The sequence below is a fragment of the Pleuronectes platessa genome, chromosome 16 (assembly GCF_947347685.1).
Source record: "Pleuronectes platessa chromosome 16, fPlePla1.1, whole genome shotgun sequence".
Classification (NCBI taxonomy): domain Eukaryota; kingdom Metazoa; phylum Chordata; class Actinopteri; order Pleuronectiformes; family Pleuronectidae; genus Pleuronectes; species Pleuronectes platessa.
Genome location: NC_070641.1, coordinates 18,663,445 through 18,680,359, shown reverse-complemented (window position 1 = coordinate 18,680,359; position 16,915 = coordinate 18,663,445). Strand labels below are relative to the sequence as shown.

The 16,915-nt window shown below is 43.5% G+C and overlaps 1 protein-coding gene across 1 annotated transcript in view; it reads left to right on the top strand.

Moving 5' to 3' along the window:
* LOC128459031 (voltage-dependent T-type calcium channel subunit alpha-1I) overlaps positions 1-16,915 on the top strand; it is a 104,622-nt gene that overhangs the window by 29,009 nt on the left and 58,698 nt on the right. Inside the window, exons 2-4 of the mRNA XM_053444127.1 lie at positions 2,798-2,909; positions 9,709-9,842; positions 14,815-14,912. Of these exons, the coding sequence (XP_053300102.1) occupies positions 2,798-2,909; positions 9,709-9,842; positions 14,815-14,912 (344 nt within the window). The remainder of the gene's footprint in view (positions 1-2,797; positions 2,910-9,708; positions 9,843-14,814; positions 14,913-16,915) is intronic.

Sequence of the window (16,915 nt, the reverse complement as noted above, 5' to 3'; positions counted from 1 at the left end):
GGTGTGAGTCAGCCCTCCCGCTGCTTCATCTCCCATGGGGAGGGAAGAGGTTCGGGGTCATTACGGCAAAGAGACCGAACTCCAACCTGCGCTGATTCACTTCACACGTCGGAGCAGATGCTGCTGATACTGTCAGCTTTGATGCGCCCCTATGGAGTCCGTAGGGCCGAGAGGGGGGGCGTTGGTCGTGTAATGAGGTGTGCGTGGAGGTAGTTGTGCGTGGAGGTGGTTGTGCGTGGAGGTGGTTGTGCGTGCTCACCCGAGCTGCTCCACAAAGGCTTTTATACTCCAGACTCTGAGATATGAAGGGGTTTGCTAAGAATGTTGCAAAAAACGAGCAGCGTTCATCGCCACGGCTTCGGTCCTTTGTGTCGTGTGTTGGGTTTGTTTGTAGCTAAGTCCCAAACAAGTCTTCTTCTCAGCTTTCTGAAGACATGTGTATTTGTTCTCCTTCTTTTCCTTTATCTCTCAGACTGTCTTACTCCCTCTTTGTGTGTGAGTTCATGCCATGCCTCTGTTCTTGGCTCTTGCTTTGCTAATACAGAACCTCGGGGCAGGCTCTCTATTTGCGCTATGGGAATGCTGCACTCTCACACACACACACACACACACACACTCATGCATGCACATAAAGTTATACACATACGCAGGCCTGATTGATTTTACATTGCCTGTCGTGGTATAATATGTCCCAAAGGGTTTGCGTTGTTTTTAGCTGGGGGTGCAAAACCGTCCATTGTTTGCTCGGTCACACCTGGGAACGAATAGAAAAGCTGAGAATAAAGCAGAGATAGAAGGAAGAGAGAGGAGAAGTGACACATGGGAAATTGAAATGATATTGAGGACGAAGATGTGCAGAAAGGAAAAGAGGAGAAAACAAACAAATATGTAACTTAAATGGTGGTGAGGGCGTCATTTCAAAGGTAGGGGTTGTGTTTTAGATGAGGAAACAAGGGAGAAGAGACAGACACATTTTTGTGATATCCTTTCTCCCAATTTCACTCAGTTACCCCAGAGAGCTGCGCTACGAGCTAGCAGGAAGGATAGACACGCAGAGTAATGTGCATGTGTGTGTCTGTGTGTGTGCAGGAGTGAGACGCATTGAAAACAATTATAATTAAGATGTGTGCAATCACATAATCCCTGGATGTGAGGAAATTGGGAATGTGTTGGTGTGTGTGTGTGTGTGTGTGTGTGTGTGTGTGTGTGTGTGTGAGTGTGAGTGTGTGTGTGTGTCATTGACAACCTATGGTTACACATTTCAGACTAAATACCAAGTAATCAGAAACAAAAGCAACCTGATTAAGGAAAAAGGTGAAGTTTGGGTCAGCGATTAAATTTAGAGCACAAGGGTTAGGAGACTAGTGGTTATGTTTTATGTGTGTGTGTGTGTGTGTGTGCATGCGTGTATCAACAGTACAGATTGTCTTCAAAGTCCACTTAACTCTGTCTAGGGCTATTATAAAATTATAATATCCATCTTTTACATTTTATCGGACTTTAGAAACGATACAAACCCTTAATTACACTTGCATTTCTAAGGAGAAATACTAAAACAGTTAAACTGGTTGTAAACCCGACACATTCTTCAATGTGCTTGTAAAAACAATGGCTTGAGCTTTAATTGCAATGGCTTTGTTTTTCTTTTGTTAATATTTTATGCATAATGTTGTATCTTTCATCGAAAACTCTGTCTTGCAGCAAAAAAACAGGGTCGGCTGGTAAATTACTCCTCGATTTCATTTTCATTGATAAATTACTCGCTGGCAAAGTGGCAGCTGTGTGAACAGCTCGCATGATGTGTGACATGCAGATGTGAACGAGTCAGTTACTGAACGTGTCGACTGAAACATTAATCTGTGAGCAGAGGTAAAGGTCCTGAATGTGACTGTGCGGCTCATCGACTGTTTATAAAGATGGACGACAGGCCAGCTGCTTAAAAGTGAAGCCACAGCGTCTCCATTGACACTTGGTGGCTAGCTGCAGTATAGGTCATGAATCCCTCCTCCTCCATGTTCATGGATGGGACATGGACCAAACCAAGAATTCAAAATACACGTCTAAGATAGTATTTGTCAATTCATCTTTACCTATTTGAATCGAGCCAATGGTCCACATACGCATGTTTCCACGCTCTGTACTGGGAAATGATACACGTGCACAGCTGTGTCCTGTTAACACTGCCAAGCCGCCACCCACTCGGGTTATGTAGGAGTGGAAACCGACTCACCCCTGGTGCACAAGCTAAAGACCGACATGAACTCTGACCGGAGACGCCTTCATGGGGCAGAGACATGCATCCGAGCTTAGAGCAGAGTAGATGAGCTGCCTTACATCACACTTATCTGTCGAGTTAATATTAAGTCCACAAAGATAAGTCAGTATAAAGGTATTTTACTGTGTTGGTTAAACCTTTACGTCCGCTTTAGCTTAATTCATCTATTCCCACAACTGAAAGGCAGCAGTGTGAAGGTTTATAGGAATGAAGGAGAAAAGTGAGAGAAAGAGAAACTGATTCATGACCAGCCCAGGAGTCAGGTGGTTGAGAGAGAGCGGTCATTGAGAGGAAAGATACTCATCATCTGTCTTCATTTCTCTCTATAAATGTGTATTTAAAACCATACATATTGTGTTTGACTGATATTTCCATCAGCACGTCTGTCTGTGGTACATTAGATGAGGTCAGGTATTGTTTACCCCCCCCCCCCCCCCCCCCCCCCCCTTTACTCTATAGCATGTGTATTACTGTGTAATTCTTCTCTGCTGCAATGCTCCTTAACCCCAGCCCTGCTCTTACGTGGTTCGAGAGGATTAGCATCATGGTGATCGTGCTCAACTGTGTGACACTGGGCATGTACCAGCCCTGTGAGAACATCGGCTGCACCTCGGGCCGCTGCAAGATACTGCAGGTAAGGCCGACCCCTGTGTGTGTGTGTGTGATTTTGTGTGTGTGCAACATCACCATGTCGACGCATAAAGAGATATAAGACAAAAGGATCTCTTCTTTGACAGAAGCTCAGAGAGACTCACCCCTCTTCTTGTCACTGATTCTCACACTGTGACGCAGACACTGCAGATGAAAATATTTCCCTCCTGGAAGGTTCATATTTTCTCCTGCTCTCTGAACGGGGAATAGGGACTCTGGTTTGTTTTAATATAGTCTTGTGGAAAATATGGCTGTGGACGGACAGACACACTAAAGCTTCATCTACAGGCTTTTTAGTCTTAGTTTTACTGCAATGCTTTGTCAAAATCACAGTCTTATCCCAGATGAGATAAGTCCAATCAGGTGAGACTTGAATTGAAAAATGGAAACATTTTATTGCCATGTAAATCAATAAATGATGGTGATAGGATATGAATGAGAGTCTATTTGGCGTGGTGCAGCTGCATGGTAAAGGAAACTCCCAGGTGGACTAGATACTGATGATTGTTGATGGGATTTTGAGAACGTTCTAAATGAATTAAACCTGCAGCCCCTGTGCACAGCCGACCCAATGAAGACTATTGAAATGGGATTGTTCTCCAAATCATGGAGGCTTTCTTAGGAGAGGAAAGAGACAAACGTTTGTAGGATCATGTTTTCATGTGCCCGTTACAGCCTTTGGACTCGATTAATCCTGATACTTGTGTTCGACTATAGATTCACGTAGTTTTCGGGGCATAGCTATTGTTTCCCTTTTGTTTCTGATTGTAAGCCGCGTTGGGCTGATGCAGGTTATTTGATGCTGACTTGGTAATTTGCCAACTGGCTGTGGACTCGCTGTGCACCTCAGGGATCGTAATTGCTTTTCACTGGAGCAAATTTGGCAGACTCAATTTCAGGTGTGACAAGAGTGACCTAATTCTGCCTTACGTGATTTCTGTTTGGCGAATTTTAATGTCTGTTGACGGTGAAAATCCGTCAGCAGGAACCTGCATCTGAGCTTCCCGGCACCAGTGTGCTTGGTATGATCTGCCGCTATATCTCATTCGCTTCCAGGTCCTAAAGGTCCTTTCTATTCTGCATTTGCTTTGAATGTAATACTATTCTTTAAAAATCATAATATGATCAAATCATTTTTGTGTCATTTTGCCTTATTTTAAAGTAAACTGAAAACAGAAGAGGTTTGAAATGCAGCAAACTGTCCACACCTAGAATAAACTAGGAAACTACAGTTATGCTCCGTTTAGCAATTTGAGAGAAGTTGAAAGTCTGGAAAATGTGTGTATAGATTTCTCAGTGTTTGAAATGTCCCCCGCTCAAGCTGTCAAGTTCCACAGGTTTGTGGAAAACGTGATGACCCGTGTTATCCCAGCAGGATCTGACAGCGTCCAACGGAGCATCCTGTCAGAGAATCCTCGGCTTTCACGGCCTTTAAGTGTCCCCATAAATATTCAGTGGGGGTTAAGGTCAGGTGACGGTGGAGGAATGTCTGTGAATCCCTGGTCTGCAATGTTTTAATGTGTTTTATCCTCCTACACCGTGAATCCTTCTCCAAAAGCTGTGGAGCAAAGGTTAGGATTGGTTCTCCTCCATGGTTAGGATGCCCCAACACCAAGTTAACCCGTTTAAATGTTTCAAAATCCTTAACTTTCGGATTATTTTCATCTTGTCGTGAATAGGTGCAGATGTTCTTCTTTCCTTGTGTCGACTGTAGAGATTTCAAAAAGTATCCCTTGCTGTTCTCAAACCGTGTCACACATCTTCCTGCTTCACCGTCTCTCTTCCTCATCCGACCTTCCCTTGGAGAACCATCGTCTTCCCCCATCCTGCACACTTGCACTCTGTCCCTTCCTCCACCCTTTGTCTCTCTAACAAGCTCATTGTCTCCCCAGGTGGTGTGAGGGGTCCTGTTCCAGTGGCTGCTAATGGTAACAGCAGGGATTCTGCTGACAGGGCTCAGATAGTTAGAGTGGCCCTCACATGCTTCCCCAGCCCTCTGTGAAATACAGTGTCCCCACCTCGCTTTCATGGAGGAAAGAGACACAGCAATAGCCACAAACAATGGACACGTTACCTCAGGACCAGTTCAGATACTGTATGTGTCAAACTGGGATTTAAAGCCCCGGACCTCAATGGTTGAAAGCCTCAGAGATCGAAAGGGGACTGTGGTTTCGGGTGACGCAATCTACTACACTCCAATAAATAAATGTCAATAACTAAAAACACAGTCAGATTTAAACACGACAGGGCTATGATTGATAAGCATTTTTCATGCAGCCAATCAATATATATATACATGTCAGTCAAGATAATAAACTGCACTGAGAAGGACGTCGAGACGGGAAATGGTGCCTGTGAAAGACGATAATAGAAGGAATTATTAGGTGTGAAATTGGTTTTTGAATCTACTGTTTCTGAATCTCAGCACAGGTGTTGTGTTGCAGCACTTTCCCTCCTCCGTTGTTTGGTCCAGACCTTCAGACTTTTCAGTTTATAACAAGTGTGAAAGGTGTCGCAGGCCGCGGGGCAAGACCAGAGGATCAAGATGTAGACCGATCGAAAGAGGCGTCTCGTTCCACATCGAGCTAAACAAATGTTCCGCTTGTTTGCTGTGTGTCTCTTTATGGAGTTTAGACAATCTGACTTTCAGACCAATTGCAGGAAGTAGAGACCACATGGAATACAAGAAGAAGAAAAAGAAGCACCTCAGGCGATGTCATGTTTGAGCAGAGAGGAGTTTAATGATCCCTAAGTAATACCATAATGACATTACGGTGGCAACAACTTTAACGAAACAAACCACTTGATTCATGTTCTCAAGGTAGATGCAGCCGATGTAGGTTATGAAGACATATATATGTAAATCATATATTATTACTTGCTCCCTGAATTGCAATGTGAAACCAAAACTGATCCAACCTTTGTCCAGACCTTGTTCCGCACTTTCAGGTGTGAATACACTCAGAGAGACTGATATAAACAAAACATTGTATATCACCAGAAGTATCTGCAAAGCCAGGGACTGAAATAGGGTTAGTGGAATTTGGCTGAACTGACTTTGCATTGTCATTCCGCGCAAATGCAAAGTTGTTATAATACCTGAAGATATACCTTTAGAGCAGTGGTCTTCAACAGGGGGTCCGCGACCCCTAGGGGGTCCGCGGGGGTACTGCAGGGGGATAGCCAAATTTTTGGTTGATAAGACAAATTTTTATATATTTTTTTTTTTTCAAAAATGTTTTTTCCACAAAATGCACTTCTTCAGAACCAGAATTGTATATATTGTCTTTAGCTACACTTTGAAATGAATCCAACATATTGTAGCGAACGGATAAAATGAGGCAGAAGTCATTATCTTTCATTCAGCAATGCACACATTCAGCTACACACAGGAGCTCTCACAAGCTGGGCACCAGTTCACAGCCCCTTTCATGCAAATACGACAGCACAGGCACTAGCCAATCAGATCGCGTTAATGCTCACGTCTAAAGAGTGCGAAGCTCAAAAAAAAAAGATGGCGGACCAAACTCTGTAGATGGTCGTATTTGTACCTAAAAGTAGTTTGTTTGACTTTTTTGTTTAGATTTTAAAAAATTACCGAGAAATAGACACTGTACAATGTAAAAAAAAACATTACTGTAACTGAAAAATAAGTTTGAGAGGATTTGCGAGGTGTCTGAGCCACCTTTCTAATGTTAGCATGCTACTACCCACAAGGGTAGTATTGAATGCACAATAACAGGGTAGCTATGTTTATACATGGCACTAGGCCCAGAATAATATAAACACTATTTTATGCAATTTATATAGTAGGGGGTCCTTGCTCCATTTCGCCCTCAGTTTGGGGGACCTTGGCCTGAAAAACGTTGAAGACCCCTGCTTTAGAGGATGTGCCTTTAAATCAAAGCATCACATGTGGAGAAAGCTCTCTCCCACACTATGCAGAGTTGTCAGTTATTCCTTCTCCTGTTTGTTGGCGTCACATTTGTCCTCACGGTGCCTTTGGTTTGATGCACTGATTGATCTCGTCACTCACCAACTCCACATATGGAGTAAGAGACGTGTATATCATCTTAAACTGATACCAGTACCATCGTGATGACCTACTTACCGCCTCCTCTCCTCATCGAGCCAAATAAGCCGCGCGGTGACAGCGTATCAGGTCGTTTTCCAGTCCAGCTCCGATTTCAAATCATGAAGCCGGCCCCGTCAGGAGACAGCCTCCACCTCTTTACAAATCGTGTTGATGATGAAACCTGATAGGCTGACTGAAGAGGAAGCCGGCAGTGCTGGCACATAACAACGATGAATTCAGTCCCTTTCACTCAGCGCGGAGCACGGCAGGGATCTGACTCGCGCAGCCGATGTCGGATTACATGTGAAGCGTGCAGGCTGCATTATTTATGAAAACATCATTTAACCAGCATGAGACTGATCTTCTCATCTTTCCCATCGGAAGCTGCCAGCTCTGAACGCTGCCTGGGGTTGAACTCACGCTTGTGTTTTTTGCGGGCGAAAGTGAAGGGATAGATCACATGTTAAACAGCACCACTTAAATGCAGCAGACACACACACACACACGCAGCCGTGGTCACACGAGAGCAAATCACACAGCTCCAGATCTGATCCCTGAAAATAATGAATGCTGTGTGTTCCACATGCAGCGCCACTTGTCGTGCTCTGTGTGCGTTTCTCCGGTTGAAGCTTATTACCCCTGGTTGTCCCAATGTTCTGCAGATCAGTGTTTTCTGGCCGGCTGTGGGCTGTTGTCGAGTCCCTAGTTTGACATCTACCTTTTGCCTGAAACCCACGAAAGGTAATAACCTTAAAGTGCTTGTGGAAAAATTGTTTTCCCATCGCACCACACGTATTGGTTTGTGGCGTGTGATTTGTTGAGTGACTCTATTCTCAGGGCATAGTTACTGAGCTGTAGCTGGAGAGTCCTTGTGATCTATAAAAACCTCTATTTGTATTCCACTGGGACGGTGATGGCCAGAGGCATTGTGTGTTTGGGTTGTGCGTCCATCTGTCTCACTCTTGTGGACACAGCATCTCAAGAATGCCATGAGGTATTTTTCTTTCGGGACAAACGCTCTGTTGGCCTCCAATATGAACTGCATTGATTTTGGTGGTCAACAGTCAAAGGTCAATGTTGCTGTGACATCACAACACACATGTTTTGCCCATAGTTTGTATATACAAGGGTTTTGCCTTGTGAATGCAATATCTTAACACATCCAGGCAATCCAGATGTGGCACAACGATTATCTTGAGCTCATTGATTCACTGATTAGGGTTTGTTGGTCACTGGGACCTCACTAAACAACTTAATGGATTACAAAGGTCAAAGGTCAAATTTACTTCCTATGAGTTTGGCAAAAAAAAGGTTTTTAGGGTGAAACAGAACCGAATGAAAATTTTTGACACAGTGGCCTGTTTGCATTGTTTGTTGTTGCCTTTAGACTCTAACTCACCTATTCTACTTCCATTATCTGCAGATGTTTTAAAATGCATGAACATTTTTACATTTTAGGTCAAACAAACAAATCAAACACAAATGTATATATAACATTTAAACCGTATCCCAATTTGGTAATATGGTACGGTATTTGTGCATGCATGTCAGGTTGACAGATTTGGAACAGAGGAAAAAAACCCTTGCCATCATCACGAAGCCAAATTACAACAATGATTTAATTTAAATTTCCAGGCCTTGTACATTTCCGTGTCAAGAAGCAGCAGCCCGGGTTACAGGCTACAGCGGGCAGCAGCACACAGTCGTTCAGCCCAGGGCCAAACACTGGGAAGGAGCTTTGTTCCAAAAATATCATCAGAGGTTAACTAGTGATCTGGACATAACAATGCGAGCAGGACATGGCAGAGATCATATGTCACATTAACATCGCTCTTCTTCTGTGTTTTTCTTTGTCTAAGGTTTGACCTGGATCTCCATTACTTTCCTTATGTTTCTGTTCAACTCTTACTTCTCTTCTGAGTCAAGACTTTCCCTCTTTGTTTCAGCATTTAATCAGCTCTGACCTTCCCGGTAGAGGAACTGCTGCATTTCTTTTCCTTTTTCTGTTGTATTTTGTTTTTATTTACAGCTTTTAACTCAATATATTAACATATTAACCTCAATCCGTTCCCATTATCCAGTGGCCCTGTTCACCAGACTATAATTTAATCTCATGCTTTACCTATTGGGTTTTATTTCCATCTTAGTTTACAAACATTTTGTACAACTTTTTTTAATGTTCATTGTGTGTTTTCATTTATTTTATGTAAATTCATTGTTGTATAGCACTTTGAGATGTAGGAAAGTCTTTGTTAATGAGGAACACACACAAACACAATAAAGCCCTGTTGTGTCAGTGTGCTATCAGTGTGTTCTGTTTAAAAGGACAGTTAAAAAATAACTAATTTGACACTTACTGTGGACTGTGAATGTGCCACAGAGTAAAAACCACCTTTGAAATATGAAATAAAGCAAATCATGGCCCGTTCAGAGATGACACGTGATCAGAACTCAGATAAATATGTTTCTCTTTACGGTCTCTCCATTTATTTTTCCTAAAACCCTGATGTTGACAACTGATGATTATATTTTTTTTCAATCCAGACAATTTGTTCTCACCAGAGACGACGCGTGCTCCTCGTTTACTCAGAAGCTGAAAACCATCTTGAGCCGACTAATTTCACGCACACACACAAGAGAGAACAGATGTCTGGTTCAATGTGTCTTCATTCCAGCCCTGTCTCCCTCTCTCTCTCGCCCCGTGCAGGCCTTCGATGCGTTCATCTACAGCTTCTTCGCGTTGGAGATGGTGGTGAAGATGGTGGCGCTTGGGATCTTCGGCCGTCGCTGTTACTTGGGAGACACCTGGAACCGGCTGGACTTCTTCATCGTCATGACCGGGTAATGGAACCTTCCACTTCTGTGATGACTTAGGTTCATGACTGACTTTGTTCACTTTGACTTAAAGTCTGGATTATGTTATACGAAGGGGTTTAGCACGTGTGGAGCTTATCTGTGACCACGTGATTTGTAGTCTTCCCGCTTTCTTTGTTGGAGTCTGACACTGTTACTCCCAGCCAGTCTCCACTGCTGCTTACACTGTATCTTTTTGTGCACTGGATTTCTGAGCTCTAAGAAGATTAATGGAGCTGTCAATTGTTGTTAAGCATGCAGCGAGACTTTTTTATTCACACTAGACATTTCGGGATTTTCTTTTTTTTCTCTCTCGTCTGGTTACGGTTATGGTTGATGATGCAGGATGACATACCGTCAAAAATGTCTCATGTTTAAGTAACCTGTCAGTCCATGTGACTTCCTGTTTACAGCTCAGGGTTTGTTTATCAAACTGTGCATGTGTGTAAACACTAAGCTACAGTAAAGAAAAGACACACTGTCATTCACCTCCATTAAAGTGCATGTCTGACTCCATATGGTACTAATGCAGGCATCTGCTGTTCATGCAGTTGCTTATTCTAAATTTGGGAATCCATCGAAAGATACTTTATAATGCTTTCGATATTATAAAATTATAAATTGCAAAAGTGTGCAGAGCAGAAAATATAAAAGATCAAAATAAAAAGTAATTTTTATGGGTTCAAATGAGGATTTGGTGCTTTGATGTGATGGAAAACGATTCTTTAAAGAAAGGAAGGGACAACAGATGGAAACTGGGACCTCCAAGGTAAGTTTGTGTGAGAGACCCACTGCTGAGACCCTAATGACACCTGACCCCCCCAACAGACCCTCCACTTCTATCGTCACATATTGAGTCGCGCAAATTTTACTTGATCTTGTTAAGTCACCGTCTCACATGCTGCCAATTCAGAAAGCACATACACACACGCTAGATGAATGCACATGCACAACAAAAGCAAACACACCTGCTCAAACACCTGCTGCGAGGCCTTTGAAATGAGAGGCTCAGACATGGGTGATCAAGCAAGTGCCTGTGTGTGTGTGTCTGTGTGTTTGAGAGAGAGAGAGAAAGAGATGAACAGAGAAAGCTGGAGCAACACAGTTACCAGGGAAGGTGGAGGGACATTTATCTTCATTTGAGCGGAATCAGTTTATACCCAGTGGATGCTCATCGTTTGTGTGTGTGTGTGTGTGTGTGTCTGTGTGTGTGTGTATGTGGCACAGACCTACACACAGAGATTATCCGTCAATTTAAGCATTCCGCGTGTGTTTAATCTGTGCATGTGTGAGTCCATGTTTTTATGTGCGAATGCCTCCGTCTTCTTCTCTCCTCTTGGCAGCCTCCATTAGATTAGCGTCGAGGCTAATTGCGGAGACCAGTGCCAGACCAAATCACAGCCGACAGTCTGCTATGAGCTCCATGTCTGTTAGCCACGGGCAGCACCTTGCTCTCTCCCCCTCCTCTGCCCTCTAGCTCTCTTTCCTTCTCTTCTTCACGTGCTAGGATGAACAGACTCTGAAGGGTGTGTCGTGCGTTTGCTCCATCACCTCGCCACACACACACACACACACACACACACACACACACACACACACACACACACACACACACACACACATACACAAACCGCCTACTGAAGTCTGTTATATCGTACATGCTGTATATTTCATTTTGGCCTAATCCACTGCATTGAAGCTTATATTTCCCCATCCTGTCCGGTATCTGCAGCAATTACTGAAAATGCACAGTGTGTGTGTCTGTCTGTGTGTGTCGATCCGGGGATGAAGCATGACCCCTTTTTTTTACAGAAAGTCAGTTTTGCCTTTCATATGTATTCTAATGTATGCCCGAGACTCCCACTGCGCAAGGCTTCTTGAGACAACTGGAGCATCTCTCCAGATGCTGAGAAACAAAAAGCTGATCACAGTTGGTGCACTTACCCTTCTAGCCTTTCTTGGCATAGAAAATAGATATTTAAACATGACTGGACAAGAGCACAATAAGTTTATTTTTCAACTATATTTTGTATGTAAATGATGTCGAAAAAACGTATTTATCGAAGCAGAACTTTCAGATTTGCCATGTCTAGATCCACGTCTGTCATTTCAGGTGTAAATTTCATATCCTAGATTTCCCTCTTCCTTACCTCGACATGTCATAATGATAATAACAACACACACACACACACACACACTCACATGAAAGCATGAATGAGATGAAGGTGCGTCACAAGCAAAGAGGGAATGTGAAAAATAGAGAACAATCATGAAGGGATGCTTGCGGCCATCCACTAATTACCCTCCCAAACGCAGCAGCCTGATTGATGTGTAGAGCTCACATGCAGAAACACACTGTGTGCACACACACTGGCGGAGACTCACATGTCTGAACTCGACCCACACACATGCAGGCAGATCTGTGATCTCGTGTTCTCTCTTTCATTTCCCCCGCTGCTCTTTCTGTCTGTATACAACTGGATTACTCACGGAAACAATACCTGTGCAGTATCCACTCAACTGTCAAAGCTTCTTTTATCTGTCGTCTTTCCAGCTGTTTATCCCTCGCACTCACTAAAGGCTTGTTGTTGCTGCCTTTACCTATGAGAGAGATATGTCCGTTTCATGTGATGTGACCATCACTGCCTGGGTGAGGAACGTAGTTTCCCACCAACTTGCAAAAAGACTCTCATTACAAACTTCTGTCATTTAAAATTCTTCCTCATGCCCTAGGGTCTTCTCGCTTGAACTGTTGGCTACACTGACCCCTCGCGGTTTCTCATGGTACTATGGTATATTCTATGCAGCCGAGAGGTCGATGTTGTTGTTGAAGTTGTTGATGTTGAGGGAAGGAATCCGAGGACCCAGTACTTTCAGTATAACAAAGTTTATTACAAGAAATTATAGGTTGGGACGGACATCTAGATACCTGGAGACAAACAAGCCAATAATGAAATCTGACTTGCAGGGGTCGAAAGCACATTTCTATAGGGAGGTTGGTTCCGCCCATGACTTCCCCTATGGCATTTCTGCCTAAATAAGGACATGTTTTTGTACCTGAAGATGAAAACACATTGGTCAAGAACATTTCCTCTACACCCATCCATTAGCTGGTCAGAGATCATTACAAAGATGAAGAGAACTACTAAGATAAACATCTGGAGGAATCTCTGAGAATGTCTGAGAGTCCAGAAGACAGGCATCATAAATGTGACCTGTGCGGACGGAAGTCTCGATCCATTTCCGTATACATCTCCAACGTTGAGCCTGAAGAGGGGAACATGCACATTTTCCTTCTTTCAAGAGTCTCTTTCGGCATTTTAGCCTCCTGCTCAGTCTCCCAGCAGCACATCACATCATTAGAACAGGCAGGTTGTAATAACACCACTGCGCCCAGCCGGAAAAAAGACTGTCCCCAAAACAGCTGTTATGCTCCTCTCTATACTGTGACATTTTCATTAAGCTGCCGTGTGGCACTTCTGCACTTTCAACAACACCGGGAGGAGAAAATTGGTGTGCGATGTGCCCATACATCCCTCTTTCAAGTGTCGGACCTATGAGCCCAGGAACAGCGGAATTAGTGCAAAGGAATTTCATCAAATGTGATGTATTCCCCCCCCACATGCCTACTAATTTACTCTGGCTTTGAATATTTCACTAAAATTGTACGGCAGTTTAAACCCATGTCACAACAAGTGATCCCACTCGAGTGTGAGCCGGGGTGCTCTACTGCGTTGAAGGGCAAATGGAAAGAGTCGTCCCCCCCCCCCCCCCTCCCCCCCTGGGATCAATAAAGTTTCACATTATTGTAAATGACATTGTTCATAAGTGTGACTATGTGCGAGTCTGTGGAAGCTTGGCTTGTTCTGTCAGAGGCAGAGCTTTGCTTGGGGCGGTATTAGCTTGCGGTGCTGGTTATTAGCATGTTGTTGTGGTCGCGGCGCTGCTGCTGGTGTCAAGCTGTCTCGTACTGTTTTGGCCCCCGGGCGCAAACCTCAACAAACTCCCTGTACACAATTAGTATTACACCATTTACCGAAGTGCTCATGCAAACACGGCCATTAATACTGTTATTTATTACAAGTATACATTTACTGCATTGACACAGTATATAAAATGCATGTGAGCTCTCTCTGGGACGACTGTGGTATAAGTGTGGCACGTTCAGACACACGCTGCTCTCACACTCACAAATGGCAGAACGTGGGCATTCTCCTGTGAAAGTGATTCGGGTTTAGGGGCACAAACAGCTTAACCACGCTGTGGAAATGACTTGGTAACAGATGCCAGGCTCTGACTAAGCTACAACATCCTGCAGGCAACACTTAGAATAGAATGAATTCCTCTTTTCCATTCTATCTCTATCTCTTCCTCACCTCCCTTTCATGCTTTTCTCCCCTTTTGATGCTTTGTCACTCTATCCCCCCCCCACCCCTTTGAACATTGTGCAGAACATTTCCCATAACCCCAAAATACAAAATTTACAGAGTAAAGGGTTTTGATTTAAAATTAACCTCAAGACATTTACTGCACTTTGGTCTCACCACAACCTATTTCCATGAGAGAAATCTTTCACAAAGAAAGTAGCTTTTAAACGCCACCATTACCAGTTACCAGTTTACTTTTGGTTGTTGTTCACCACAAATTCCTTCGACTTCATCAACTATCTTAAGACTTCGAAAGGTGACCTATCGCAATCGGGACCTGGAATTTGTTCACTTTAATTTTGGTACATAATCAATACTATAAATGCTTTATTTGTTTTAGCCGTTCAGCTCCTCTCACTCCAGTTTGTCGAGGACCACCTGTCGAATGCTCTCTAGGTGAATTTGAGCCAAATTTGGCACATTGGGAATAACAGGCTGAGACAAGACTGAGACAGATCAGACAAGATTAGAAAACAGCAGCTGTTGTTGAATCATGAGTCTCATCCAGATTCCCTCTCTGCCTGCTTCTCCAGGATGGTGGAATACTCGCTGGACCTGCAGAACATCAACCTGTCGGCCATTCGGACGGTGAGGGTTCTGCGGCCACTCAAAGCCATCAACAGAGTACCAAGTAAGAACATTTCAAATTTTGTGCGTGTGTGCAATTCCTGTTTGTTAGTTTATGCTATCAAGGCATGTCACGATTGAGTGTCAGTCCATGAACACGTCTTGCCTCTCTTGTCTTCGTGATAACGTATATCTTATGCTTCATCACACAGCCCATAAAGGCCCAGGGTCACAGCTTCATCCGATTTAGAGACCGTCCATTAATGCCGCGTCACTGAGCGGTCCGTGACCCTGACCCCGCTCTTTTCATCTAAAACTCACTTCTTGGCCAAACTTTTTAACTTCTATGGATTTCTTTGTCCTCCTGCCCCAACAGGCGGCTCTTAATCATCATAGGCACCAATTAGCCTGTCAAAGCTATAGGCTCAGGCCGGCCTCATCTCGTAGTTCTAGAGCTTTAGTGGTTAGCCAAGTATTAGCAGCTAATGATAATTGTTGGTAATGAAGTTTCGGATAAGTACAATTCATTTCAGTCGATTTTCTACTCGCATGTCTTGTGGTTGTAAAAAGGGTAAAGCGGTTTTCCACTTCCTCTTAGATGTGCACTAAGTGACTGAGGAGTGAAGTAACAGGAATGTCCTCATCGGTCCCTCGACCCTGCAGAACATCGTGGATACACAAACCATATACACTTGGAAACTTTTCCTGAATGTCTTCAACTCATCTGAGAGACACTGTCTCCTCTACTATTAAATAATCCTGAGAGGAGCCTGAAGCAGATGGAGCTGATCGCACCAAAGCCCTGATGCCTAATTCGGTTTGGACCTGGGGGACAGATACTGTAGGAAAAGAAACCTGGGCAGTAATTTTCCTGTTTTTTTTTAATAAGGGAAGAGTCCCTCAGTGGAGAAGAAGAAGACCCTCGCAGGTGAAATTGTGAATAAATCGGTCTGGCGGAACAGTTAATAAGGTTCATTCCAGAGCTAGATAGTGGACCTTATAGAATCATTAAGATAGAGATAGAGAGGATTTTTACATATGAGGAAGGTGAGGAAGAGAGATGAAGAGATTACGTGTAGGATTCAATCTGTAGCTTGGTTAAATGCAGGTCACATCTACACATTACATGCTGAAATCTTCTCTTTTTTCTTACTTAGCATATAACTGCTGCACACTAGACTATTATCGGCCAGATTTCAGAAGACTTTTAGAAGGCTGACGATTGCAGGGGCGTTTGAGTCTGATCTGAATAGATTATCTGACCAAATTGTCCTAGTGTGAGGAGTTCACAGACATTATTTTATCGTTACTGACTGAATCTTAGCCTCCCCATCTTTAAATCATTTATTAAACAGAATTTTTAGGGCATATAAGTGCAAATGAATCCAAAATAAAAGCTATTCCTCAATCTTGAGTGAGGCCGTACAGATTTTTTTGTTGAATCATGGCTCATTCTCCTCATTTAATCCTTGTTTTGCTCGTGACATTTACCCGAAGAAGTATCTTGTCCTCAGCGCCTGAATCGATTTTTCAATTTCCCAAAACATTTTAAAGGACGAGTCGTCTTTCAGGTGTTTCCATCACCAGGGAACAATCCGCTCCAACATTCCAAACTGCCACAGCCGCCGCTCAAACAATATGGATGTTAACTGCATTAGTCTTCAAGTGGTGTGATTAGAAGATATTGTGCGCGATAGAGTGTGTATCGTGTTTCAGGCACAAGTGCACAGATTGTTAACCAGTCTGCTTTTCAGGAGGTGATTATGTGTCAGAGCACAAATCTCCAGATGCATGCACGGGTTTGTTTTGCATATTTATAGTCGATTCTGCGGATGCATGCATATTTGTGTGAGTGTAGTAAAAATATGTGCACATGTGCTGACTGTTCCTTCGTCTGAGCCAGTATATGTTGTACAGTAGTTGGGTGTGTGTGTGTGTGTGTGTGTGAGTGTGTGTCATTGTTTACGTTGTTATCAGTCAGCTGGATGTTATGAGTGTGTGGTAGCTCCGTCCCCTCTCCCCGACCCCATTAGAGGTGAGGAAACATGGGGATAAAGCTATTTGTTC